Below are 26018 nucleotides of genomic sequence, written 5' to 3' on the forward strand. Positions count from 1 at the left end.
GAACCCCTCACCTAAAAGTAATTGCAGAGATGTTCAGTCAGAAAGAATCATTGAAACTGATGGCAGAACACTAGTACTGGAAATACCGATACCTCTGGAAGTAACACAAATCAAATTAGGCCTCAAAATACTGAAATATAAATTTTTAAAAGTGTGTGCTGATGTCTAACTCTATACTCTTCACATTGCTCATGCAGTAGCAGTAGGATCAATGGATGTGGCTCGGGGCACAGTGCAGCTGCTCACACAATGTACCACTTGATTTCAGCAAGAGCTGCAGAGAACAGTTCCCAATCCCGGGTCCACAACATTCTCCTCCTCACCATGTTAAATCACCCACCCCCAAAGAGGTTCTGTGTTCATCTTTTTAAACTTCTGCATGGTTGAATCACTGTACAAGTTCATTCAACTTTTTTCCTCAGGTAAAATTTCCACTGCAACAACAGAATCTTTATCTGTCAAACACGTGAGTGAAACACAAGGTAGGACTAAAGGAGCAGGTAAAAAAAGGTTTTCAAAATTTTTAATGTCTAAAAAAGTTCCAGGAGTAGAAAATTACTAAAACAATAAAATCATTTAATCAAGAATGCCTTTTCCCTTTATAATATTTTTTTTAAGAAACAGGACTCTTAGAGGCACCATTTTTATTCCCTTGCACTGCCTTAGAAGACCTTAATGTGTAGAACAAAGCAGAAGAAGCTGCACGGCTCCTAAGAGGAAGATAAAAAGGCTTTGTTTTCTTGATCTACTAAACACTACACGAACCCAGTGTTCCAACAGCCTTTGGTCAGGCAATTCACAAAATATTCCTGTCCAGCCCTGGTAACACTGACAAATAAACCTCTGCTTCATGGCTTCAATGCTCTCCAGGCTGGGTTTGCCAGTCACCCGAAACCTGGGGCCCCTCTCTGAGTGATGCACGTGGATCTTGAAATCCCTGGGTGACAAATGGAGGTAAGCGGAGGAGTCGCTGTTCCTGCGGATGCATCTGCCATTCTTCTTGCACAGGACTTTGCTGCAGAGCTTGGCTGCTGAGGTCACATTGATGACATAATGCCCCAAGGGTCCGTCGATGTACCGCTTCACCGTTAAGCAGCTCTCCTGGGAAAAATAAACAGCCACAACACATTTCTAGTATCTAGCACTATGTCCAAGTTTATTGTGCCTAAAAAGATGCTAGTACTAAATTTTTCTTGTCTAAAGTAATCCATTGAGATAAATCTTCTTGGACTCACATACTGGAGGGATATATTTGGTTTAAATTAGTTTATTTTCAAGATTTGAAAAGAATTGACCTCTGCTATAGTTACTATTTGAGTGCCTGATAGGAAAATATAGTGTAAGATTAGGAAGGAGTTCCAGGAAGCAGAAAGAGAGTTAATATGGTTCATATCTAAGACTAACTGGTTCCTTAAGTAGAGATTTCTGGTAGCTGCTGAATAGAAGTGCATGGGACTAACAGGTTTTAAAGCACAAATTAAGTCACCACTCTGGCCCTGATCGCTCCAATACCTTCAGTTTACCAGGAGCCACATAATAGTCATAAACCAGCACAGAAGTTGATGCAATTGCAACTCAAAAGTTCCAGTTTGGATTTCTGGTTCCTCTGACCAAGTCAGTGGTACTTTGCCAGAGACTTCAGGAGTAGGACAGCAGACTGCATGAAAAGCAGAGTGGGCACCAATGCCCAGGTTTAAGAATGAGGGCTATCCTGCCATGCCTCCTGGGAAAATCCAGTCCTGCCTTCTATCTCCTCAAGGTTTATTTATGAAAGTCTGAAGAACCTGGGAGAAGCAACTGGGGCTTGTCTTGTGACATTGTTTTCCATGTAACATTTCAACATTAGCAACTGGAGAAAATACCTCACCTCCAGGCTCCATTCCTTCCCAGTCCATCTGGACAATTGTCATAGTTACAAAGTAGAACACTGTAAAACAAGCTGTGTTTATATCTCTATGGCACTGTTTTGAAACATGTCTTTCTCCTCACCTGGACTCATTATTCCACTGAGCTACAAATGACCTGCCCAAAGCAATGTGCTCTGGAGCAACAGGACTTTTCAGCCTAACAGAATTAATGAGACCTTAAAGTAGTGCTGAGCCATCCTCCTCCCTTGTTGGCTGATGGCCCTGATAAAGGTAGATATGGAGGGTGTGGTGCCAGACAAGAGGTACTGAGGTGATTCCTGAGAACTGGCAAACTGATCTGACTGACCTTTGAGCTGGCGTACTGCATGCTGCCCCAGAGAACAACTCCAGCTGCTCCCAAAGCCGCGCTTTCTCCGATGGTGCTGACCAGATCCCTCTGAAAAAGAAGGACAAATCCACACATGAGATAAACAAATACACAAAAGTAAAAGTAGAAAAGCATTGGGATATGTGCATTGCTTCTTTTTTCCCCCAGAGGGAACATTGATCCTGCGGTATATTCTTCACAGTAAAATCACTTTTTAGTTTAGAAAGCTCTTCTGTGTCTCTACAAAGGTTTGCATAGGTGGCATTCATCAGTGTGTCTCTTAAATAATGAAATCTTTATCATTTATTCACAAGGGTTCCTCCAACCAAGCCGGTGGAGTAAGGATTTAGTGATCTATTTTATGTACTAATCTTTGAATGATTACAAAACCTACCTAGGTAACATTTTTGGCAATGATCATGAGTCTGATCACACATCCTGGATCATCCTTACAGTGTCTGGCTGCAGTTGATGGCTTTAGGCAGGGTCTAACTCGTGCTGCTTTAGCCATGGTACAGACAGGGCTGCTGCTTCTACCAGCATGACTGCCATTAGTCCAGGAAACATATCTTTGAAAAATTAATCTCTCTCCCTGATAAAAGTGCCAAGTGGGGGGAAAAAAGCCAAATGCACACACCTGCATATTTAACCATGTCCACTTTTAGAATTGAACCAATAAGGAGCTGAGTTGTAGCAGTAACAATAACACAACTCTACCACAGCAGCCTGAGTGTTGAATAGTAGTGCCTTGCCAACCACATGGCAATGTATCTTGCACATGTCTTAAAGACACTCTCTGAGATTATGAATATTGTGTCTAGAAAAATGCAATTAAATCTTCAAAAATATGCAGGAAGGAACTTCTCCCCCAAATTTCAAGGCATACTCAATTACATCTAAAACCATTTCTGTCTACAATAGCTGATTAAAAAGTAATTCCTGATCAGTATTTGTAATGACAGACCTTACAATATTTCTCAATTTGACAAAGAGAAAATGCCTTTCAAAAGATATTTATGGTCTTTTTTACAGTCTTTGCAACTCTTTGACTGGAGAACAATCAAAAATACCAGCCAAATTATCTCAGTATGGTGGTAGAAAATTTAGAAAAGCAAAATTACAGAGTGGAAGAACTATGTTATTATTAATTACTACTAAATAATATACTCCTTTGTGTAAATGGGCCTGCATTAATTTATCAATGCGTAGTTATGGAATTTTCATTCCTGAAACATTTGTGGCCTGAGAGATACAAAAAAAGCACAAATAAATATCGTGGGAAATGGAGAAGCCACTGAAGAGTTGAATACAATTACAGGGAATTCAGAGTGAGCAGTGGCTTTGACCCTCAGCTAAAGGTTGGACAAAAAAATGTAGGAGAACCTGCAAAAGTCTGGAAGAGTAGAGCTTGCCTACTGGTTCCTAGTGCAGAGTTCAGAGTGATTTAAGGTGCAACTGGTCTTGCCTGAAGCTCCTGTTGCTGCTGATCACCCAAACAGTCTTTTAGAGACTGTCATTACTCTTAAAAGCATACAGACCAGTAGTACTTTTTAAAGGATAGTGGTACATCCAAACACCTGTGGACTGCAGGTGTTATTTTCAATGGGGTTAAGGAGAATGGGTATTTACTATGAGAATTAATCAATTAATCAGTTGAAAAAAAAAGGAGTGTGTTAATTAAAGATCAAAATATCAAATGTTAAAAGAATGTGGAATTCAGTCTGTTGTGTTGGTAATGAGGGTTCCCAGGCCTTTGTCATCTGCAAAACATTTTATGAAGTTTACCCAGATGCAAAGACTGGACTGTGATTCTACATTACTCACAAGACAGTTGAGTGATTTTGCATTAACACATTTCAGATCTCATTAAGAAAATGAATTAAAACTTATCAGACATCCAGAATAAATAATGAATAAATATTTAGGATTGTTGGATGAACTAGGACCTAAGAAAACCCTGAAATAAATTTTATATAAGTAATATGCTCTGGGAATTAGAGTGCTTGATCAGAAGTCAGTAAATCTAAATTTTTTATAAGCCCATTTCTCACATCTTTCTTTTGTTAGTTTTATTAGATCACAAATATATTACAGCACTTCATGTCTAATTCATATGGATATAAAACTGACAGAACTCATGCTTGAAGTTCTTCCAGGCCTCTAGATGTGTGAAGTCTAATGGCACTGATAATTTCACACTTAAGTCCCTGAGGCAGGCACCCACTCCTTAACTTTCCTGCAATCTAGAATTACTACCTTGACAACACTGAAAAATTCAGCACTTATCTTTGGCTAAGGCCAAAATTTGGCATTTTATTGGAAGGTATGTTTTCCTAGAGATTCTTAAAGGACTCTTACAGCCCCTGCACAGGTGCTAGATGCTGGTGAAAACAGCAGTTTACCACAAAAATATTGTATAGGACTTCATTTAATCGCTTTCCTTACACCTTACATCTCCTCTTTTTGTATTCTTTGGAACAAAGGTCAGGTGCTAAGAGTCCTTCCCAGAAGGAGAGAAATAGAAAGAGCTGGTCTGACACATAATCTCCAGATAACCCTGTGGAGAGGGTTACCTTCATCCAGAGGTTTCAGATGACATCTCTGTCTGATGCCATTTCACTTTGCACCAACTCAATGAATGTTCAAAGGAGAGAAAGAGAAATAAGTGGGAACCCAACTACAGCTTATGATAAATTTGTGTTAATAATGAAGAACTGAGTGAGGTACATGAACTCCACGAGCAGCCTCAGACACAGCAGTCCTGGTTTTGGACTGAACATGTGCCCCTTCTACACAGCACAGCTTGGCCTTGGTGGGGGCTCACTGGAATAGCTCTTTGAGAGTCTAATAAAAGCCTCATATGGAAGAAAACATACAATGAAAAAAAATAGATATTTTAAATATTATTATCTTAACATTTTTCTAGCTGGGGAATCCTAATTTGTTTCTCATATCAGACTTTGGTGACTGGTATTTGTCCAAATGATTAACAAGTCAACAAGCCTCTTCCCTTGTGATGCTCATTTCTGTTCAAGCTTTTGGGGGCAGTGTGCAACTACCTAAGGTCCTCAAGACTAGGCTGGGCTATCCCCAAATGGACACCTGATTTGGCAGGGAGCAGGAGGAGGCTCTACTGTCTGTCAATGTTTCTTTGTATTTAGATCACCCAAGTCACTGCACTGGACCTTAAAAGAATAGGAGGTGAACTAAACCTTTCGTTTTGGAGCTCGAGATGAATGTGAAACAAGACAGTCAGTTCTAGTTACATGTTGAGGAAAGAAAAAAATCTGTAATCTTGAAGAGCCTTAGTACAGACAAGAGTTTTCTGTATTCAGCAATAGTAGTTCAAGCCTGGCATGGTTGCAGGGGTTGGTCTCTATACACATGCACACCTGGTCATCCAAGACTATCTGTAGGGGAACAACAGGACTGCTATCCATTATTAATCACTTGCCAGTTGTCATCGTGCTTTATTAATGATTTCAGCCATCTAGTCAGGAAGCACAGATGCTACTGTGTGACTTCCCTCCCCCACAAGCTTAGTAGTGAATTGTCCAAGCAGAAAGTTTCTAAATACCCTACAGATGGCAAACTGCTTGTACACATTTCTAGCAAATACAAAAACCTTTCATAATGATTTGGATCCCAATTCCAAATTTATAAATTATTTCCAAGAGAAAAAGCAGGATTAATTTCTCAGACACCTTAAGCACAACTCACCTGATTTCCAGATGCAGTCAGGGTGAAAGGTACAGCACACACAGCTACAGCATCTGTCTGGGACCTGGGCCTTCCATCTTTCTGAAGGTTTGATAGACCTGTGCCTCTCCCTCAGTGACTCTGACTCACAACCACTTTTTCTGATTTCACTGTGCAATTTCATGAGCCCTTTGCACAGAAGGGTTTGCACACAAGTCTTGAATGTCAGCAGTGTTTCTGTTGGGATAGAAAGCACAGCTCTTGCACAGCTCGATGGAGCAAGGCTGTGGTTGTCCTGGCCCAGTCCCTGGCACAGGTCAGGTAACTATCCCATCTGCCCACTGTCCCAGTTTTTCTGTGTCCATTTAGCCTGGATGTCACTGTCCTGGGACCTTGCCTTGTCACCTTCATGCACATTGTTTCTGGAGCTCAGAGGTTTCATGCCATGTTTTTAACTTTGTGAGCATCACTTAGGGGCTTGGCATGGGTCAAATGAGAAGCTCCAACCTAGTCTAAAACCTGAACATACAAAACCACATTTAAATTATCCAGTGGCTCCAGGGCTATGAAAGAATACAAGAACATTATTTTTTTTATCATTTCTATGTTTTTAAATACAACCCTGCAAGTTCCTGTCAGACCCCAAGCTGTTCTCACAGATCATGTGCATAGTCTGGCCACATTAAGCCCTGTCCCATGTTGAGTACCCTGCCCATGCTGTCCTTATTAGAAAATATGTAGTGGAGCATAATCTAAATATGTTTCTCTGGCTATGTAAAGATCTTTTTTAAGTTGTAAAGCAATCTTTCAAGCATCCAAAAGTAAATGGCTACATGCAATTGGAAAGCAGGCTGATGAGTTAAAGAATGTAACCTGAGAGAAACATCACTCCAAATTACTACTGTACTGTTCAGAATATAGCTTAAGGTAAAACAGTGACTATGTACCACTACAGATTTTGAATTCACACATAACTGGTAATAGCATGCTATTTTTCATAGCTTTCGTGGTATTTTTATATTGATCAAGGGACTAATTAATTTTATAAAAATGTATTATTACAGACTGCATTTGAAGAATTGTTATGTATTTCCTAGCCTGAGTTCTTCAATGAAGGTTGTTCTGGGTGACATCCTGCCTGTACTGACCCCAGTGACTCCTTGCCTTCAGGACTAGGCTGGCCTATCTGCCCATGATTTCTGAGTCAGCTAGCACCTGTGATTTCCGCAGAGAAAACAGCTCCAGAGAGCTTCTGGTTGCTGAAAATGAACCAGACCAAATTCCTAATTACTTCTATGTACAATTTGCTTTTCAGGGGCAGCCTGAAAGTATAATTTGCTTCCTGGGGTCAGCTTGAAGCATTTCTCAGGCTCTCAGGGATCTGCTGCACCTCTTCAGCTCCAGGTCCCAGCTGAAGCCCCACACAGCCTGTGGTTTACTGGGCTGAACTTTGCCTTTTCCCTTGCCAATTCTCTCCCTTTTTCTGTTCTAGTTTGAGTCAGGAACTTGTCTCTGGCAGCATTAGAAGGAATCTCTCACCAGCTCTCCATAAAATAAAGGAGCACCCTCAGATGACCTTCGTCATCAAGGGGTTATTTCCATGAGTTCCCTGTCCCAGATTTTCTCCTTTCTCATGAAATTATAGAAACCAAAGAAAAACATTTGGCACTTGAAGCAACTATTAGAGAAATGAATGTCTGTGCATCTCTATTATTGGCATAAACAAAGAGCAACCATCATCATTACACATCCAGAAAGTCAGAGAATTACACATATATAATTTACTATCAGTGTTGTGGCCAGTACATATTTATTGCACTTGAACACTGGCTGATGGGACATTGCATGGCTCAAAAACTGGGTTTCTTTGATAAAAAGACTCCACAGTTTAGCACTAAATGTTAGACATGAAGATGTTGTACTTCTGGCAAGTAAGATAGATGGCCAATGCTCATCATGCAGGAGTTAGGAACTCCAGGAGAGATTGCTTTACTTGGACTAGTTTATTTCTATATTGAATGAATTTATATTTGCATAAAGAAACAAAAAAGCCCTGAGGATCCTTTCTCATGAAAGTTTAACTTTCCATCACACTAATTAATTTTAAACGTCACAATATCTGTCAAGCTCATTTCACAAGCTGCCCTGGAAAATAAAAGTATCAAAACGAATTACTTCCTTAAGAAACATATTTCTTTATACTTTCTTTCTAAACCACCTTCATTAAAAATATACAATGTTATCTCCCAGAGGTAGACCAAACCACTGCAATATTAACTCTTGAAAGGCAGAGTTTTGTACTGTGACTACAGTACTTCCTCTCAGGGGGCTGCCTTAAATATGAAAAAAAAATGTGTAAGTGCTTTTAGAACATACTTTTTCTAAGAGGCTATTTCTAATTTTTACATTTTGAAAGAAGTCTGTCTGCTTACCTCTGTTAAAACATGAAAAGTATAGGCATAAAATGGTCTGGAGTAAACAAATACAGGCAAAACATAGTCTGTTCTAGCAATTGAGGCAACACGTATTGCCTCTTTAACCCGATAGTGAACAAATTTTAGTGCGTTTGGACTTGACTTCAGTACATAATCCAGGTATATAGAAGGGTAGAGAGCAGTGCTTTCCTTCCACAGCCAGAGCAGGAGGTCATTGCGGAAGGACTCAATGGCTGGGCATTTCCCTGTGTACGTCTGGGGGTGTTCTTTGTAATCGTAATTGTAGCAGTCTGGGTAAAGGTAGTAACCCCACAAACCATTTGGTCTCATATGCTCAGCCAGAAGGATGGTGTTATTCATAAAACTCCTGCCAGCATTTTCAAATTCTTCTTTTGCCACTTTCCTAATTTTGTCCTCTGACCACCGAGGATGCCGTCTCCTAACAATCTCGAGAGATTTATTTCTATAAATGCTTTTATTGCCCCAGTTCCTATCCCACTGGGGCCTCCAGTTTTCCCAATCAATGACTGCGAGTCCCTGAAATTTCTTCATGGGTATGCAATAGTCAATGTCAGACTTTGCTTTGCTGAGGTGTTTGATAAGACTTTCGTTCTGAGGCACCCCTCCATTAACGGGATCTCCGTTGTCTGAGTAGTAGGGGTAGTATCCCAGATGGGTGTGGTAGAAGATCGTCACATTGGATCCACTCAGGGTCTCGTTGATGTTGGATGCAATGTCAAAAACGCCGAGGTCCAGGTCCACCTTGTATCGCAGCCGGCACTGCTCGGTGGGCGCGTTCCAAACCACCAGGAAAGGCTTGTGCAGGACCGGGGGCGCCCGCGCCGGCTTCGGCAGGGCAGCGTCAGCCACAGCCAGCAGGGCCAGCACTGCCAGCGCTCTGACCCGCACAGCCATGGCCTGGGGTCCGCCTGGGAAATGGCTATGGTGGGCCCTTGAAGACAAAAACAAGATGAGATGTTAGAAGGACAACATGAATGATAACGGTATGTGTTTTGGTTTGATTTGCTTTTGATAACATTTTGATAACATTGATTTGCTTTTGATGACATTCAACTCAGTGCAAAGAGAGAAAAGTGCAAAACTGATCTTGTAAAAGTTAACACTAATTTCAAATGCTTTGAAAAATATTTTTATGGACTACAGTCTGGAAACTTCACTTTCTTTTCACCCAGACTCCTCACACAGCTGTTTCAGACGTTTCCATAACATTTATTTGCTCCCTCATGTCTACAAAATTAGATAATAAAGTAATAACTTAAAATGACAGCATAAAAAAAGAATGTGCTCCCATTCAAAATTTCAGCTTCCAAACAAGCTCTGCTATAGTCAGTCTGACTTGCCTAGAAATCATCAAAGCAGAGCTACAGCCTTTACTATCTCCGTATTCAAATGGTCACAATAGGAAAGGTAATTTAAACAAAAGGCAGACACTTCTACCTCACACAGGTAGACACCTCAGAAACTCTGCAATTTTCAGGATATGAAAATATTATCTACCCCTGAATTTCATTTTCATTTTCTAAATGAATAGATGCAAGAGTGATAATCAATCTGAAGTCTAGGAGAGGGATACCACTAAAGACTTAGTGGTCTAAGCTACTTATTCCAAAGAAAAATTAAATATCTGTATGTTAAAGAAGATAAATTACATTAAACAGATCTGAATAGCTGAAAGAACATGCTGTATCTTTGAAAAAGGGGCTACTTTTTAGAAATGAGGGGTATTCATAATAATTTTTCCTTTCAGGGAATGATGTTTTCCCTGATAGTCACACTGGCTTGGTGCTGCAGTATTCTAGGAGCCGCCAGAGATGCAAGGCTGCTGGTACCCTAGACATCCCCCTGCTTTGTACCCCATGTCCACAAGTGGCTGCTCCGGAATTTGCCTCTGCTCCAAAATCTGTCTCTGCTCCAGAGCACAGTTCAGCTCTGTCCTGGGTTCGTTATTCAGATTTCTTTGCTGATCTTTTTCTGCTACAGAGATGATTAAAAAGTTTCTCTATGAATATACATAGTTTATCATCTCAGTTGTTATTTCTATCATTCACCATTTTAGGCACATGTTAAATTACTGCAATCATTGTGTGTGTTGCAGGTTCAATTCATGCACCAGACATGTGAATTTTAAATGTCCTGAAACTTGATGTTTGCCTATTTTTACATCCATTTTAGTGATTTCTCTCCTTGCCCATAAAGTCTAGCTTTTCTTGTCTCTGGTACTTCCTCAGTTAGCATCAGTTAATCACTGACTAGAAGAGCTTCCCCCTGAAAGTATGTTTGCTCTAAGTTATATAATCCAGGATTTCTTCTCTTTCATTTGTCCTTCCATGCCATTCTTCCATCCTCTGGGTTAGATGGATCTTTTCCTGCCTGACCCTGCTCTCCTACTTTTCCGCCTTTCCCTTAAACTCTACTTTGTCCTTATGTCTCCTACAAAACAGTCCTTCTCTATTCTCCACTTTGTGGTTTTCTATCCTCACTCCCAGAAAAGCATTGAGTTCCCTCACCTGTGGTCTGATATGAGAGCAGCTTCCCAAGATGAGAAGGAAGCAATTTTCATGGAACTGTGGCTGGGGTAGGGAGTGAAAGGCAGGACAGCAAGAAGCCAAGATGCAGGATTTCCCAGGAGCAAGCCCTCACTACCAAGCTAGAGAGTTATGCTCTGTTGTTTCCTCACCCCCTCTCTGAATGCTTGTTCTGTAGACCTGAATATAGATTTAGCACCCAAGTTTTAAAATGTTGTTCATAATCCTCTAGATCCTATTAAGGACAACATCCTTGAGTGAAATGGGCCATTTCCATCAATCCAACACTACTTAAAAGCCTGCCTGTTCAAAAAGGACAGAAGGTTATTTTCACTGCACTGATCTATTGGAAGGAAGTCTTATGCTTGCAACTGGAATATTTTTCTCCATCTTCCTGCAGTCTTGCATAATCATCTAAGTAATGCCATGGCCTGAGAAAAACAAAACAGCTGCAGAAACTTCCTTTCCCTTCCTGTTTTGTACAAACTGTGGAACACACCACAGTACTCTGCATTTCTTCTTTGATATAGCAAATTATCTTACTACATCAGTAAGTGATTTTTCATTATTTGGACTGGACTGCTTTTCAGTACATGTGAACAAATCCATAAGATTAACACCAAGTTTCTCAAAAAGTGGTAGCTCAGATGAAATGGGAAGAGCATCAGGAAAAGGGAAAAGACCTTTAGTGAATTTCTGAGTAAGAAAAGATCTGGGAAAAGATCCCAGCTTCCTGTTCCCACAATCCAAATGCTCGATTGTTCAGCCTTGTGTTATTATGTACATATAATTAGATCAGTTTTTTAGATATTAATGACTAACACAGTATAGTTCTTGTCTAGATCTGAGAACCCTGGACACTAGAATATTGCAGATAATAAATCATAGCAGAGTTAGGTCATGAGCTAATATTGCAGGATAATTTTAAGCTATGTATTTTTAGTTCTTGGGCAATTCTTGTTGCCTGACAAGATTTTAAAGCCCCTGACAAGACTTTAAATAACAGAGTGGTTGAAGCTGGAAAGCACCTCTGGGGGTCCCTGGCTCACCCCCAGAGCTGTTCACTCAGGACAAAACATCACAAGTGACAAAATGAAAACATTTATCTCAGGAAATGTTACATAACTCTCAATATTTGGATTGACCAAATCTTTGAAATTGTGAAGAAGGCTTGACATGTTGCTCAACTCTAGACATGCAGATTTCTGCACTCTACAGGATGAATCCCACAAACAAAACAAAATAAAAAAAAAAAAACCAAAACCCAAACAAACAAACAAAAGCTGAAAATCTGTGTAATCCTGCTCAAGCTGTTTAGAAGTTAGGATCTGATCAAGGGCAGTCATTCAGAATCCTCTAGTGAATACTTGATACCTCCAAAAGTTGCTGTAAATTCCTTATTTAAAGCTACATGGAATTAGCTACCCAGTGATCTCTATTAATCTAAACAAGATGATAAGTGCCTAGATACCATGCCCACCTTTTAGATGGCTAAAACATCTCACTGCAATTAAAGCACTGCATTTCATTGCAAAGCAAATCACTTTTCATGCTACTTTTTATTCCACACAGGACACATTATCATATACACAGTTCCTTAAAGGGGAGCTAGTTAGAATAAAAAGATCATAATTTTAAAAAGTTCCAATATAGTTTCATTAATCTGCAATTAATTCTGATGTTATTTGTAGATGGGAATTTAATTACAGATACTTTTTCTTTAAAAAGTCTTCTGAAGGCAAGGGAAACAAGCTTTCAAAGAAGCAGACAAGCCTATAGTTCTGGATGATGAGAAAATAAATTATCTGTTGTTTCACAAATGCATGAAGGAACCTCTAAACAAGAACAAAACATCTTTTATTACAATTTCCATTGCTCTGTCTTTGGACTTTGTCCTTTTTACTCTCATGCATGGGTACTAATTGGAGTGCTTTAATCCCTGCTTTTAATGAGCACAGACACTAACGATTCTTCCCTGGAGCTCATTATCAACTTTGGTTCAAATTCTCCCTTTTTTTTCTTTTTTTTGATTCAATGACACATTATCATGCTTAGTTTAACTTCTCAAACATGCAGATAGCTTTCTGTGGTGCTACAGTGTTTTTAGAGCAGAATATGCTCTCAGAGTTTCTGCTCTATATTCTAAAAACAAAAATGAGTTCTTCATAAGTGAATGAAGAACAAAGCTGACGAGAGTTTTTTATTTATTCAGAAATTATGAATCATGTTTTCACTGCACAAAATGACATGTAGTTTTCTATTTGCCTCAGTTTCTGTTATGCAGTCTAGGATGAAGCAGGTTGTGGATGGACTTCAATATATCCTTTAGTAAGTTTGAATTTTGCCATTTCTTGAATTTCTTGAAACATCAGTTCATTTCTGCATATTCCCCTCATAATTTTTGTAAAAAATGCAAACTTTTCCCAAGTAAATGTTTACTTTTTACAGGCTTAGTCCAGCCTGTACTCAACTGTGTTTATTAGTCAGAATTCCACTCTATTTTGATTTCCAAATAGTTGAAAACAACTGAACTAGATGTCTTAATTGCACTCTTTGATTACAAAATATACTACTTAAAATTCATAAAAATATAGACTGTCATGCTAAAGAAACCTATTTGCACACCATGTGTTCCAATACAGATCAATGATTTCTCTAGATGGACAATTCTTCTCTAATGGCTTTTATTGATTATCCCAGCATTTTTTGCACTGCAACAGATGACATTGCAGCTGCTGTTTATTATGATTTTTATGTTGGTCATATAACCAGACAATACAGCTTCATAACAGCCAGCAAAGTCATCCTCTCATTTTATACAATTAGCTATAACGTGATTGGTTTAATCTGTGAAGTATGCATTATACTGCACATCTGTCATTGAACTCAATAATTACTTCAAAATTCAGAAACAAACTTTTTTAAAAAAAAATCTGTAGTTCCTATGGTAACAGCCACCCATGATTCCCTCATAAGCAATATCTGATTAACTTAATTTAAAATCCAGAATAGGAAAGAGTACAGTTAACTCACAGAGGGAAAGGTTATTTTTCCTAGAAAAGGGTCATGTTTTGTGATCTAAACCAGATTTACAACATTTCTCCAAGTTTGTTTTCAGCCTCTCATATGTGCTATTGACTGTTGTCTTGCACCTGCTGAGCATACTTCACACTTTGTTACGTGGCAAACATATTCATTTTAACTGGTGTTTCTCATATTTGTAGGAAATTATTTTTCTAGGAAATTAAATAAAATCTGATGACAAAAAGGGAGAAAATGAAACTGAATTATTTGAATTCCACTGAAGAATGTATAAAATTGGCAGCTAGAAGTGTCCTTTTTTGAAGGTGGGCTGACCTCATTTGGTGTAGAAGTTATTATTATGGCTAAGAAATACAGACATTTCTACTGTATTTAAGGGAGGGGGGTTGCTTTTCCACACAATCACATTTCAAAGTTGCTTGCAAATTATTTAAAAATCTCATGCATGGATACATTATTCCCTATGAGGTATAGTTTATATGCATATCATATGTATTTACCATATGTTTATCTACACGTATTTCTCTGTCTTCTTAGGAAACACAGGAATGACCAAATCTGTCAAATTTGAATCTGTCTTGGTCTGACCCTGTTGTTATTTTACTGTTTGAAAACTATGCAAAAATTCTTGTTTTTCCTGTTTTTACTGAATAGTGTTTTCATGAGTAAGCTGGAAAAATGGACAGAGAATACCGTCTTAACAGAAGTATTCTGTCTTCAAACCTTCTGTGGTCCAAAATGTAAAACTGCATTAGAGACAGATTAAGCATCCACTGTATCCTCACAACTACCAGTTTTCAGTCTCTTGACTCACATATCTTTGTCATTCTCCAGTTATATTTCTCAGATTAGATCCCAAGTTAAAAATGGACAGAAGGACAAGAACATCCTGAGGAGAAGGACTTGGGGTGTTGCTTGATGAGAAGCTCAACATGACCCAGCATCCTGTGTTTGCAGGCCAGCAAGCCAACCACACCCAGGGCTGCATGAGGAGAATAATGACCAGCAGTCCAGGGGAGCTGATTCTGCCTCTCTGCTCTGCCCCCAGGAGAACCCACCTGGAATGCTGCATCCAGCTCCAGGACCCCCAGTACAAGAAGGACATGGATTTGCTCCAGTGTATCCAGAAGGGGGTGATGAGGATGCTCAGATGCTCAGAGTGCCTCTCCTATAAAGACAAGCTGAGAGAGTTGGGGTTGTTCAGCCTGGAGAACAGAAGGCTCTGGGGAGACCTGAGAGCAGCCTTCTCGTACCTAATGGGGGCCCAAAGGAGATATGGAGAAGGGCTTTTTACAAGGGCATGTAGTGAAAGCACAAGGGGAAATGGCTTCAAACTGAAAGACAGTAAGTTTAGATTAGATGCAGGGAACAAATTCTTCACTATGAGGGTGGTGAGGCTCTGGCACAGGTTAGCCAGAGAAGTTGTGGTTGCTCCATTCCTGGAAATGTCAAGGCCAGGGTTGGATGTGACTTTGAGCAACCTGATCTGGTGGGTGGCATCCCTGCCCATGACAGGGGGGTTGGAACTGGAAGATATTTAAGGTCTTTTCCCACCCAAACCATTCTAAAATTCTGATTCTATGTTTGTAATCTCTCTTAAAGATCAAAGATCAGAAATGAGCCTATGATTGACATATTACAGTTCACTTCCAATAGGTGAGCATAAATACCTGGTTGCAAAGCATGGAGTAGCATCTCTTTATTTTTGTGCAAAATATATGAAAAGAAATTCAAAGACCAAGGAAGTGGAGATCCAGGCATATGCTGCTATCATTGCTGATGTTTTTGTGCACTGTGGATTATTCATATAAAAGCAAATGGAAAATGCCAGAGGACATTCTTTGGTGCGTACCAAAGATTTACAGTAAATAATTTTTGGGGCAGAGTTTTGCTTAGGCAATTCCTGTTTAGTTTTATTCTTTCTGTTATGTGCAGCTTGTGTCATGCTTTAAACTGAGAGAAAAGACTGCAAAGAAGCATGGAAATGAAAGGGAAAAAAAACAGGTATTGACAATATATTTTTCCCATGGAGCCTGAAATGATTCTATTAAAAATAACATTGTAGTCCTTCCTGTGTCCTGGTCTATCCTCCTGTACCTGTGATGCATCTGTCTCTAGCTATTAGGGGCCAGAGTGCTACATGTTCACACACATTGTTTCTTGTGCCAAGTCCTTTCACTAGCACCAGCAAGATTGAGAGCTACTCAGCACAATGACAGAGGGAAAATAAAGATACAGATCATGAGTCCCAGCATTACAGTGGATAAAAGATTGTGCTGTCATTTTAAATCACTGCAGATTATTGAGGACACTTTGAATACCAGGGGAAGATAAAGTAATATGGTTTAAATCTGTCTGTACAGTAGAGGGAGATGGAATACATATGAGCCACAAACAATTTTTCAATTACTGAAGGTCTGAGTAAAAGAAGTATTTTGTTTGTGGAAGAAATATCTGGAGTATTATACCATTTTATACATCAAATACATTAATTTAGCTTGCACCTAATATGTTAATCACCTGATCTAATTTTTTTTTATGCAAAAGCCTGATGCATTGTTATTTTCAATTCCAGTCCATTTGCTTCTATTGCATTATAAACTGAAGACAAAGGTATCCTAGGAAAAAATATTCCAATATTTAAAGTTGTAAAATTTATGTCAAAAGTTCAAACTTTTATATGCAATTTAATATCTATTTCTTCTCCACATGCAAAGAATAAAGGAGAAAAAGAAATGGGTGGGTTATACCTGTTGGAGGAGACATATTGATTATCAGAGCTGTTAAAGCCTTAATTCCCTAAATAATTAAGACAAATATCCTCAGCATTGTTCAGTACTCTCTTCTGGCTCTGACCTTGAATGGGTAAAAATTAAAGTGCCAACCACCAGCCTTCTGTAAAGTTCTCACTTTTTTATAGATTTTCCTTCTAATTTTATCGCTAAATATTCTTAACTGAAGACCATGAACATTAATTGACACTAATAGAATACATCCTACCTTCTGGCATGGAATTTTAATAGCTTCTAAGAATGTGTGAATTGGTAATACTGTATAATAAACAATATATGAGTTTACATTGTTGCAAAGCATTTAAAATAGTTTAGCTTCTTTCACACCATCTGCTAAATTCACACATTCATTTTCTGAAAGGTTTATTGTTATTAGAGGCACTTATAAGAGAAAAAATTAAGTCAAATTGATAACAGAGAGAATGCCTACAATCAGGCCTTGGCTTATTCTTGAGAAAATGCTCTAAGCGAAATTAACTTTAGCTCACACAAAGATGAATTATGCTTTCAGATAGTGTAATTCAAGAAAATTCAATTGAAATTAATTGAGGGGTATAAATCTGGAAATAATCCAGTTGAATTCATGGAGGTATTAAGCATTTATAATCTTGTGAGAGGAAAAATGTATCCTTTAGTCAGCTAAAAAATCCTAATATGTTGGCAAACTCTTAAAACATTTGTGCATTTCCACTGTAAATCTCTGCTTGCAGTAAATAATTACTATTCTTTGGATGGTACAAAAGGGAATATTACACTTTGGTGACAGAAACTCAAAACAAATTGGAAAATACGTGTAAAGCATTTGAGGTGAAATTAACTTTACACTTTATTTGCATGCCAATACACAGCTTAGTTTGTTGTCTACATTGTTTCAAATAAATGAATTTAAAATACCTTTAGTTCTACAAAAACCCAGCACAGTACATTGACACCAATCATTAATGAATAGAACTCATTTTCTAACGACGAACTGCATCTTCTTTTGGGCTCCTCTTGGGATTATTTTAAAATGCTCTGTTCATAGGTGTGACTGCCATTTGGAAAAAATTCCCCTGAATGTTTTGCTTCTAATGAAAGAAGTATTTTTTTATTATTCATATGGGATTAAATACCCAAACAGCATGTGATTAGCTGCCCTCTGGGTGAGCAGCATTGCATGCAGAGCCCAGTGCTTTTAAGTACTAAATTGATAAATCAAATTCTGAAATATCCTTTAAGCCAAAACATTACTCTTTTTTTTGAAATGTGAGTCTTACTCACAAACAGCATCAGTATAAGTTTTCTAGACTAAAATTGCTGTTTCACATGGGAGTGTTAAGCACCAAATAGCTATTTGACAGATAAAAATACAAACCAAGAAATAAAATATAGTCCAGAATTGACATGATACAGAACAAAACAAAGAAATCCTTCCTAACTGGTAGACTACAAGCAGAAGTGAAAACTTTGTCTTTAATGATTGTTAACTGAGTAAATAACATGGCACTTACCTCTATAAAATCAATGAATAGCAGAAAACTTTGCTGAAACAATTTACAACAGCTGATGTGTTTGTCCCAGGAATGTGCTCGTCCTAATGAGTGGGCATTTAACTAATGAGAAACTGAGGGCATTTGAAGATGAGAGCAGAATTTTACCTAAACCCTCATCATGTAATTGTAAAATAAGTAAATAAATTCATTTAAAAGGTGGGTTACTATTTGTAAGCATCTGAGCTCTTTCTGTACTAGTTTTGTATCGCCTGCTTTTATGACCTGATATGGGATCGACCAGAGGGGTGTTGGAGGGGAATCGTGTTTTGAGAGTTGCACACTCTGGACTCAGCAGCGACAGGCATCAGCAGAAGGGACATCTAGGTCATTGCAGCACGGGGAGAAGCAGGGATGTTGGCAAAACCAAGCAAACAAAGTAGTTCAGGAAGAGTTATATTAAAAACTGGCTGGGTGGCTGAGTCCAAAGATTTAGTGGTGAATGGACTCAAATCCAGTTGGCAGTGGTGACTGACTCAAATCCAGTGACTAGTGGTGTTCCCCAGGGATGATCTTTTCCAGACTCATTCCATGATTCTACCATTTGTTCATAATCCTCCCTAAAACTAAATATGAAGTGCTCAGTCTTTGCTATTCCTTGAACATGACATGTGGAAGTGGAGCCCAGGGACCACTCTTCCCTGATCCAGTGTCTGCATGCCATGGGATGGTGTGAGTGACCACAGAGGGCAGAAGGGACCAGCAATATCACAGCTTCATAAAGAGGCTTTTAAAGTCAGCATGACAACAGCTTCAACAGCTACATGCCACCTCCATGACCAGTCAGACCCCCATCAGACATACAGGGATGGATAGAAAGAGTCCCTGTGTACAGAGCTATGGTGGTCAAAGGCATTTGTGTATCCTAACAATGCAGACTAAAAGGTCAAAAATGTCCATATCCCCATGTGGGAACTGTGAAGTGTAAAAAAAGGAAACCTTGGGTTTCCTCATCTTGTCAAGCATGGCTATCGCCATTTAAGTATTAAATTTGAAACAAATACAGGAAACAAGTACAAAGAATTATTGGAACAACTACAGACATTTTTGTTATTGTTCTTGCCACATTTGTCTCCGATTCTGCAAAGCTATTTGGATTAAATAGCAAACAGGTAGCTCCCTCAGCCTTGGAAATAATGAAGGCAAGTTTCCTATGGGCCTGTGTCTCATCCTTGACTGAGCTCCAAATTAAGGTTTCCCAAGGTTGAGGCGTGTACAGAACATCTCTCCAGCACTCGTTCTCCAGCTTGCAGCATGACTCCCTTTTTTCTTGTCTTTTACTCAGCAGGTTTTTCCCACCAATGAGTTGGTTTCTGAGATAGTATCTGATGCTTGAACCACTCTCAGTCTGGCTAATATTTGCTGTCAGGGAGGGACATGCTTGCATGGAAAAACAGATAGGGTTTTGCTTGTATCTATATGGTCAGTGAGGACCTGAAGATCACTTCTACAATGGGAAATGCTGACATAACTTCTGATTACTGTTATACCATCAATACCAGGTAGGTGCCCCTCAGCCCCCAGCAGCACTCAGGGTCCCACGCAGAGCACAAACAGCAGCACAGCCAGCAGGCACTGCTCTTCCTGAGCACCTGCCACATCTCAGCAACACTTCTTTCAAAACAAAGGGCCATCTAGTTGCCTAAAATAGATTATAGGACAAAGGGTAATATTAACCAGACAGCTTTTCATGTTTGGCCTTACATCCATCTCTTTTTTAAGCCAAATTATCTCAGCCTGTAGGCTCGGGAGAGGAGGCCGATCTGACATGTTTGAAATGCCTCTCTCTCCATGTGTTTCTAGATGAATTTTTCCTTTGGAGGGTGACTGCTGCTGCAGGTACTACTCACCTCCTCCTTAATACACACCGTTTTTCCAAGGGTTAGCATTGCCTTGGATCCTCAGCTCTGTGCAGCTCAGCCTTGGCAGATCTGCACTTATATACCCTCTCCTTTACTTTCATTCTTCTATGTCTCATTTCACTTCACTTAAACATTTCCTTTTTTCTTATCTGCACTCAGAATATGAAGCAAACAGGAGGAATTTTTGTAAAGAATTTTTGTGAGGAATTTTTTTCCCATTAATGTATTTGTGAGGAATGTTTTCCCATTAATGTCTTTGTTCAAAAATACCATGCAAAGAGTAACTTTCCAATTAAATATTAATAAAATATCAGTATGCAAGACTAAAATATACACACACTGTTCACATGTATTTGGGTTATATACATTTGTAGGTAAAACCTTTGCTATAGTCAAAAAACAGAGCTGAACACATTTAAAATAGAGTGGAAGAGTGGAAGAAACAATTTAGATAAACCATTAGAAAATACTGCATTTCCCCAACTAAAGTGGTAAAGAACAACAAATTTGAAATATTGGTTGTTTTAATTGATATTGTAGTTCCACTTGATATTTGGGAAATGGAGATCATGGGAGAGATGCAACAATTGCCATGAGTCAGCAGCTATTGATTCCCACCATCTGACAAAGGATGCCTCTGTGTGTATATATAATTCTGACAGAGAGGAGAATGACACCAGGATTTGCAGTCTAGCTCCTGCCAACCTCCTCCTGTGCCATACAAAACTTCTGCTAAAAATAAAAGCCCTAGGCAGCCTTGCTCTGTCACCCTGACCTCAGGGGGTGGGCATCTACATCAGGAGGCTTCCCAGGTCCTGCTCCTTCTTGGCAGCCGTGCAGAAAATGTTCTGGGGGACAGAAGGAATGATGGGCTGAATCAGACAAGGAGGAACTATAAGAAGACACATTTGGATAAATAATTCAGAGAGACACTTGTGCTTTGGTTTTATTTGAATAAGAAATGAAACCAAGTTCTTTGTAGTGGAAGGAATTTGAGAGAGAGTGCTATATTTTATGTAAAGCAGCATTTATTTAGAGGTGGAGAGAAAGCTCAGCTGTCTCCAACTTCTTATTATGTATCTAAAAATAATATTTTTATTTTCAGTTTTATTCCTGATAAATGTAATTCAGCTTCCAATGCATCAAGAAAGAAAAGCCTCAGGAAATCCCAATACATATGTGGGATGTTGAATATTGCCACTTGAATAAAATGTAGTATGTTCTCAAATACAGAACTGATCTGATTTGGTTTTTTTTTCAAACAATTGACAAAGCAATTAGAATACATATTTTCTAATTACTTATCAAGTAGTTATTAGCATTTAAAGACTTTAAGAAAAAGACCATATATATTAATACCCAGGTTTTGTGCCATGTCACAAATGCATTTGGAAGAATAAAGGCTTCTAAAAACTCATATGTTATATAACAACTGGGGTAGCATAACAATTCTATCCAGAATATGCATTTAATAACAAAATTACTTTTAGAAGTTTTAGAAAAAAAATTCAACACTTTCTACAGAATAACTACTTTTTCTTCATAGCTAGGAAAAAAGGGTAAGAAGGGCACGGGAATAATTTAGTATTAGTCTGACTTTTAATAACCATTTTTTAAATAACTGTCGTCAGGTTAATTAGACATGTGGACTGTGGGTTTCAATTCAAGCTCACACATGTATCAAGAACTGAATTCTGCTCCTGAATCTGCTTTATTTGAAGTTCATGTGAAGTAAGAGGACTTATCAGATTTCCAAGTCACATCATTGCCTAAGAATGCAAGCAGGCACTTACTGATGCTGTTAAAAGCACTTGAACTGATGGGGAGTCATAGGACTAAAGGTCCATATCTGTAAAAATATTCAAATATTTAATTCATATTTATTGGCAATTTCAGTGCAATGAGACATCTAGTTATCATTGGGCAGTGAGACTGATGGCACTGAACCAGGTTCAGTGGAAAATATTGGAAAATATTAAATAGTTAATTGCACTTTAAGTCCCTTTGTACTTTTATAAATCTATCCCTTCAAGGGTTAAAGGATTAGGTCCCTCTCTGCTTTTCTGAACATGATTAATCACAAATAATAGATGTTTGATTTTATGGTTAGATAAACTACAACTAAAACACACCCTGAACCTGTCTAGCTAGCCATGAGGCAGAACAAGCTGCCTCTCCCAGCTTTCTGTTTGGACAGGGACAAGTTTGGGGTGCTGGTACCAATTGTTAGCCACCTTTTTGTCAACGCTTAGCACCAACACCTTCTTGGGGAACTTGTTGTGACAGGCTTTTGGTGAAGTCTGGCTGAAGCTAAGAATACTCAGGTCACCTCTGCCAGAAAGTGTTTGGTCCCTTGCCAGAAGTGTTGCAAGTACCCAGCCTCCAACCCAGAGCCATATCCACCTCCCTCAACCTGCAGGACCAAATCCAACATACCCCACATGTTCTGTTTGGAGGCAACTGCCAACACAACCCCCAGATGCCAAAGCACACATACATACAAATATATATATATATATATATATATACACACACAAACTCTTTCACGTAGGAGTGTCTCTGAAAAACATATGTACAACCCACATGTGAGTGGCACTTCTGCCACACAGGAAAGGAGGATGGGTGTGCACATCTTTAGGGTGAAAAAAAGGTCAGACCTGTGTAAACCAGGGCAGCTACAAATCAGTCAACACCAATGTGAAGTGTGGGCTAGCTTCACCAATGTGAAGTTTGACATCATCAGGAGAAAGATCAGGGGTTTAATAGTGTTACATGGAAATTTTGCTATATGGTTAGATGTTCTGCCCAAGGAACACCTGATGCTTATTCTTAGTCTAATACTAATCATGAGAATTTCAAGACAACTTCCCTTCACTTTCCTTATGTTTTCTAAAGAAACCAAAAAATTCATTTAAGAGTCAACCTCTTACACCAATGCCTCTGCATTTCCACAAATGTTTAATTCCATGGATAAATGTAAAAAGCCTGCCCTTCAGTAACATTCTCTGGATCTACACAGTGGTTTGGCCAATCTTGGTTTTTAGGTATTCTTGCAAGGAGCTCCTGAGAACACATTTGGCATGATGGGCCTTTGCACTCAGAAATGGTCATTTACAATAAAATGATAGATGTGTTTAAACCTCAAAACAGCAAACATTTGTAAGCTTATCACTCTCAGAGCACAGTTTTGGAGAAATTAATGCATTATTAACAACTCTCATAAAATCAGATCTATGGCGTCTCTGCTCTTTGGACATCTCTCAAACGGACACGTGGGGTCTGAAGATACAAGTTACCAGCTCTGAGACACTGATGTCTGAAGAGACACTTTACTCAAGGAACTTTTCCTAATATTTTTTTCCTGTGATATTACCATTATTTTGGCACTGGTTTAGAAAAAGATGTGTGGATTCACTTTTTTATGAACACAGATTAATTTTCCTTGTCACATCAAAGGGAGCTGGTGAACCAGTCTCACAGGAAGAGAATAAATAACAGACCTTGCCCCAGTGGAACAGAGGAATGAAGCTATATTTAAAGTGAAAGGAGGAAGAAATGGAATTTATTGTTCAGCTTCATGCAGAGAAGTGGCTGACTCATGGGCCTGTGCAACTGACAGTACTTTCAGGCAACAGCAGGAGATAAATTAATAAGGAGAAAAAAAATGTTATATTGACTAAAGAGGAAGCTAAAGAACAGCCATGACTACCCACATACTTCTGCATGGCAGCTTTCTTCTTTTCTATTGTATAGCCAGAGCGCAGAAGCTGAGGCCTGTGGCTAAGTCACATCTCATAAATTCTCATGTATTTTCTCACATGATAAGGAAGCAAGCAGGATTATTTAAAAACCTCAAGAGATCAAGTTATTTATTTATATTAAAATAGAAGATTTTTGTCTGCAACACTAAGTACTTTTGAACACTAATAGAAAATAATAAGACAGCAGTTGAGAAAAAAACATTCTGCGAAGAATAAGTTTGCTTTTCTCTGTGTGTATGTGTGTGCGTATGTGAGAGTGTGTGTGTGCATACAGGAGTGACAGTCAGAAATGCATTGTGCACAAAACTCACCTCACACTTTAGACTCATTTTCTAAAGTCTGTGCTGTTAACCAAAACTTGGGTAATTAGGGAGGGTAACAGTAAGCTACTGAAAAAATCAAGAATTTTGGGTTTTCTGAAATTATTTAATTCTTTTCTTTGTTGAACATTCACAATCATGAAATCTTGTCAAAAACTTGTTTGCCAGCTAGTAGAAATATCATAAATATAGACATTTGCAGAAGTGTTCACTTTGGTCATGCCCCCTGACCTTTTAAAAACTCTCTGGGTAGGAGAACTGAAAGAGGAAGGACTCTAAAAAGTGCTGAAGATGGAACAGGGATGGAGGAACAGAGAGCCAGCACCCAGGCCCACTGGCACTGCACACCTCTGTTACACCACCCTACATCAGAGAGACACAGGTGATGTTCCTGGCAGCCTGGGGGTGCTGTCTGTGCAGGCTGCAGGGCTCAGCAGCCTTTGCTCCAAAGAGGCAGCAGCAGTCAGTGCTGGAGGAAATGCCACTTCAAGCCTCTGACACCTTTCTAATAACCATCCTTCTAATGTATGAACTTCCTTTCCAGCTTCTTTTCCTTCTTTGCAGTATTTTTTTCCAATCCTTTCTGCTTTCTGTCTGACTGAGATTCCATCTTCACCAGGCAGATCACCTTAACCCTGCTACGTTTAGCTTAGTGCAGCAAGACAAAAACTTGTCCCAAACAATCAGATCTAGATTATGAAGCGGAAAAAAAAAAGTTTTCCATGAACCATAGAGAGGAAAATAAGAGTAAAAATGCAAATGTGTTTCCTAGTTTGAAGATCACAGTTTGGATCATGTGTTCCTAAAGATATCCAGATACAGAAGCTATATTTTCCTGCCTTTGCTATGCCTTCCTTCTCTTCCTTCCTAACAGAGGGCTTTATTTTGATTTACAAGGAAGTATGATTAAATTTTAACTGTGAAGTACAAAAGAAAATGTCTCAAACAAATACTCTTTTTTAAAAAAAGAAGAATCAATTATGACTTTAAAGAATACCAAGAGAGGTTATTTCCTCTAGAATATGGTATAATATAAAAATATTATATAATATAAAAAAATATGGTATTATAAAATGGAACTATTCAGAAATATGGTGTACTGAGTTTTTTTTTTATGAGCTTTAACTCAAATTAAACTCAATTAAACATTCCTTTAAAAACCTTGATTTCAAAACTTTTTCTGTTTTCTTTCTCCCTTCCCTCTATTTACCTTCCTTTTGTTGCCATTTCAGGAAAAAACAAAATGCCATTTTACTTCTTCCATAACTAGAAAAATCCAAGGGTCTTGCAACATAACATCAACTCCAGATTTCAAGGATGTAGTACAGTAATTTTCCATAAAATGTCATGTCTCATCTTTAATATTTTTTGTTTTTCAAGCACAGGCAGCATATGCAGGCATAGAACCAACCTGCATGGCATAGGCTGGGATTCATCCTTGGGCTTGCAGCAAATGAGCTACGGAGTCATCAGGCTGCTGTGAGTCACTCAGAATCCCACACTTAGGCAATTTGAATTGCAGGATCTCTTCTGACACCCACCGGTGTGACACGCCCAAGGTGGTGAATAACTCGTGGATAGCCTCCGGAAGGCGGGGTCACCACATCGGTGACACTGCCTCACCTGGCCAGGGCACAAGTGCGGGACTACCTTGGGACAATGACTCGCTTCCTGGCCCGGAGCTGGAGTCAGGCTTTGTCACACGGCTGCCTGTGTCAGGGTTTCTACATTTCAGGTGAGTTTGTCGGGCAATAAAAATGCTTGAAAGCATTTCAGTTATTCACACTGCTGTTCCTA

The 26018-nt window shown here is 38.9% G+C and overlaps 1 protein-coding gene across 1 annotated transcript; it reads right to left on the reverse strand.

Annotated features, from left to right (window-relative positions):
• Positions 1-672: 672 nt before the first annotated feature.
• LOC118698168 (hyaluronidase-1-like) lies at positions 673-9284 on the reverse strand. Its single transcript, XM_036401272.1, has 3 exons — positions 8367-9284; positions 2215-2304; positions 673-1101 (listed from the first exon to the last, which is right to left on the reverse strand). The coding sequence occupies exons 1-3, from the start codon at positions 9282-9284 to the stop codon at positions 673-675; spliced, it is 1437 nt and encodes a 478-aa protein (XP_036257165.1).
• Positions 9285-26018: the final 16734 nt, after the last annotated feature.

This window comes from Molothrus ater, chromosome 5, assembly GCF_012460135.2.
Source record: "Molothrus ater isolate BHLD 08-10-18 breed brown headed cowbird chromosome 5, BPBGC_Mater_1.1, whole genome shotgun sequence".
Taxonomy (NCBI): Eukaryota; Metazoa; Chordata; class Aves; order Passeriformes; family Icteridae; genus Molothrus; species Molothrus ater.

What these genes read in the sequence shown, in the direction of transcription:
- LOC118698168 (XM_036401272.1), bottom strand. Translation starts at nt 9,284, where the DNA reads ATGGCTGTGCGGGTCAGAGCGCTGGCAGTGCTGGCCCTGCTGGCTGTG. An exon ending in CTTTTCATGTTTTAACAGAG is followed by an intron (nt 2,305 to 8,366) that starts GTAAGCAGACAG and finishes CTTCTTTTTCAG; the next exon opens with AGGGATCTGGTCAGCACCAT. An exon ending in TGCAGTACGCCAGCTCAAAG is followed by an intron (nt 1,102 to 2,214) that starts GTCAGTCAGATC and finishes TATTTTTCCCAG; the next exon opens with GAGAGCTGCTTAACGGTGAA.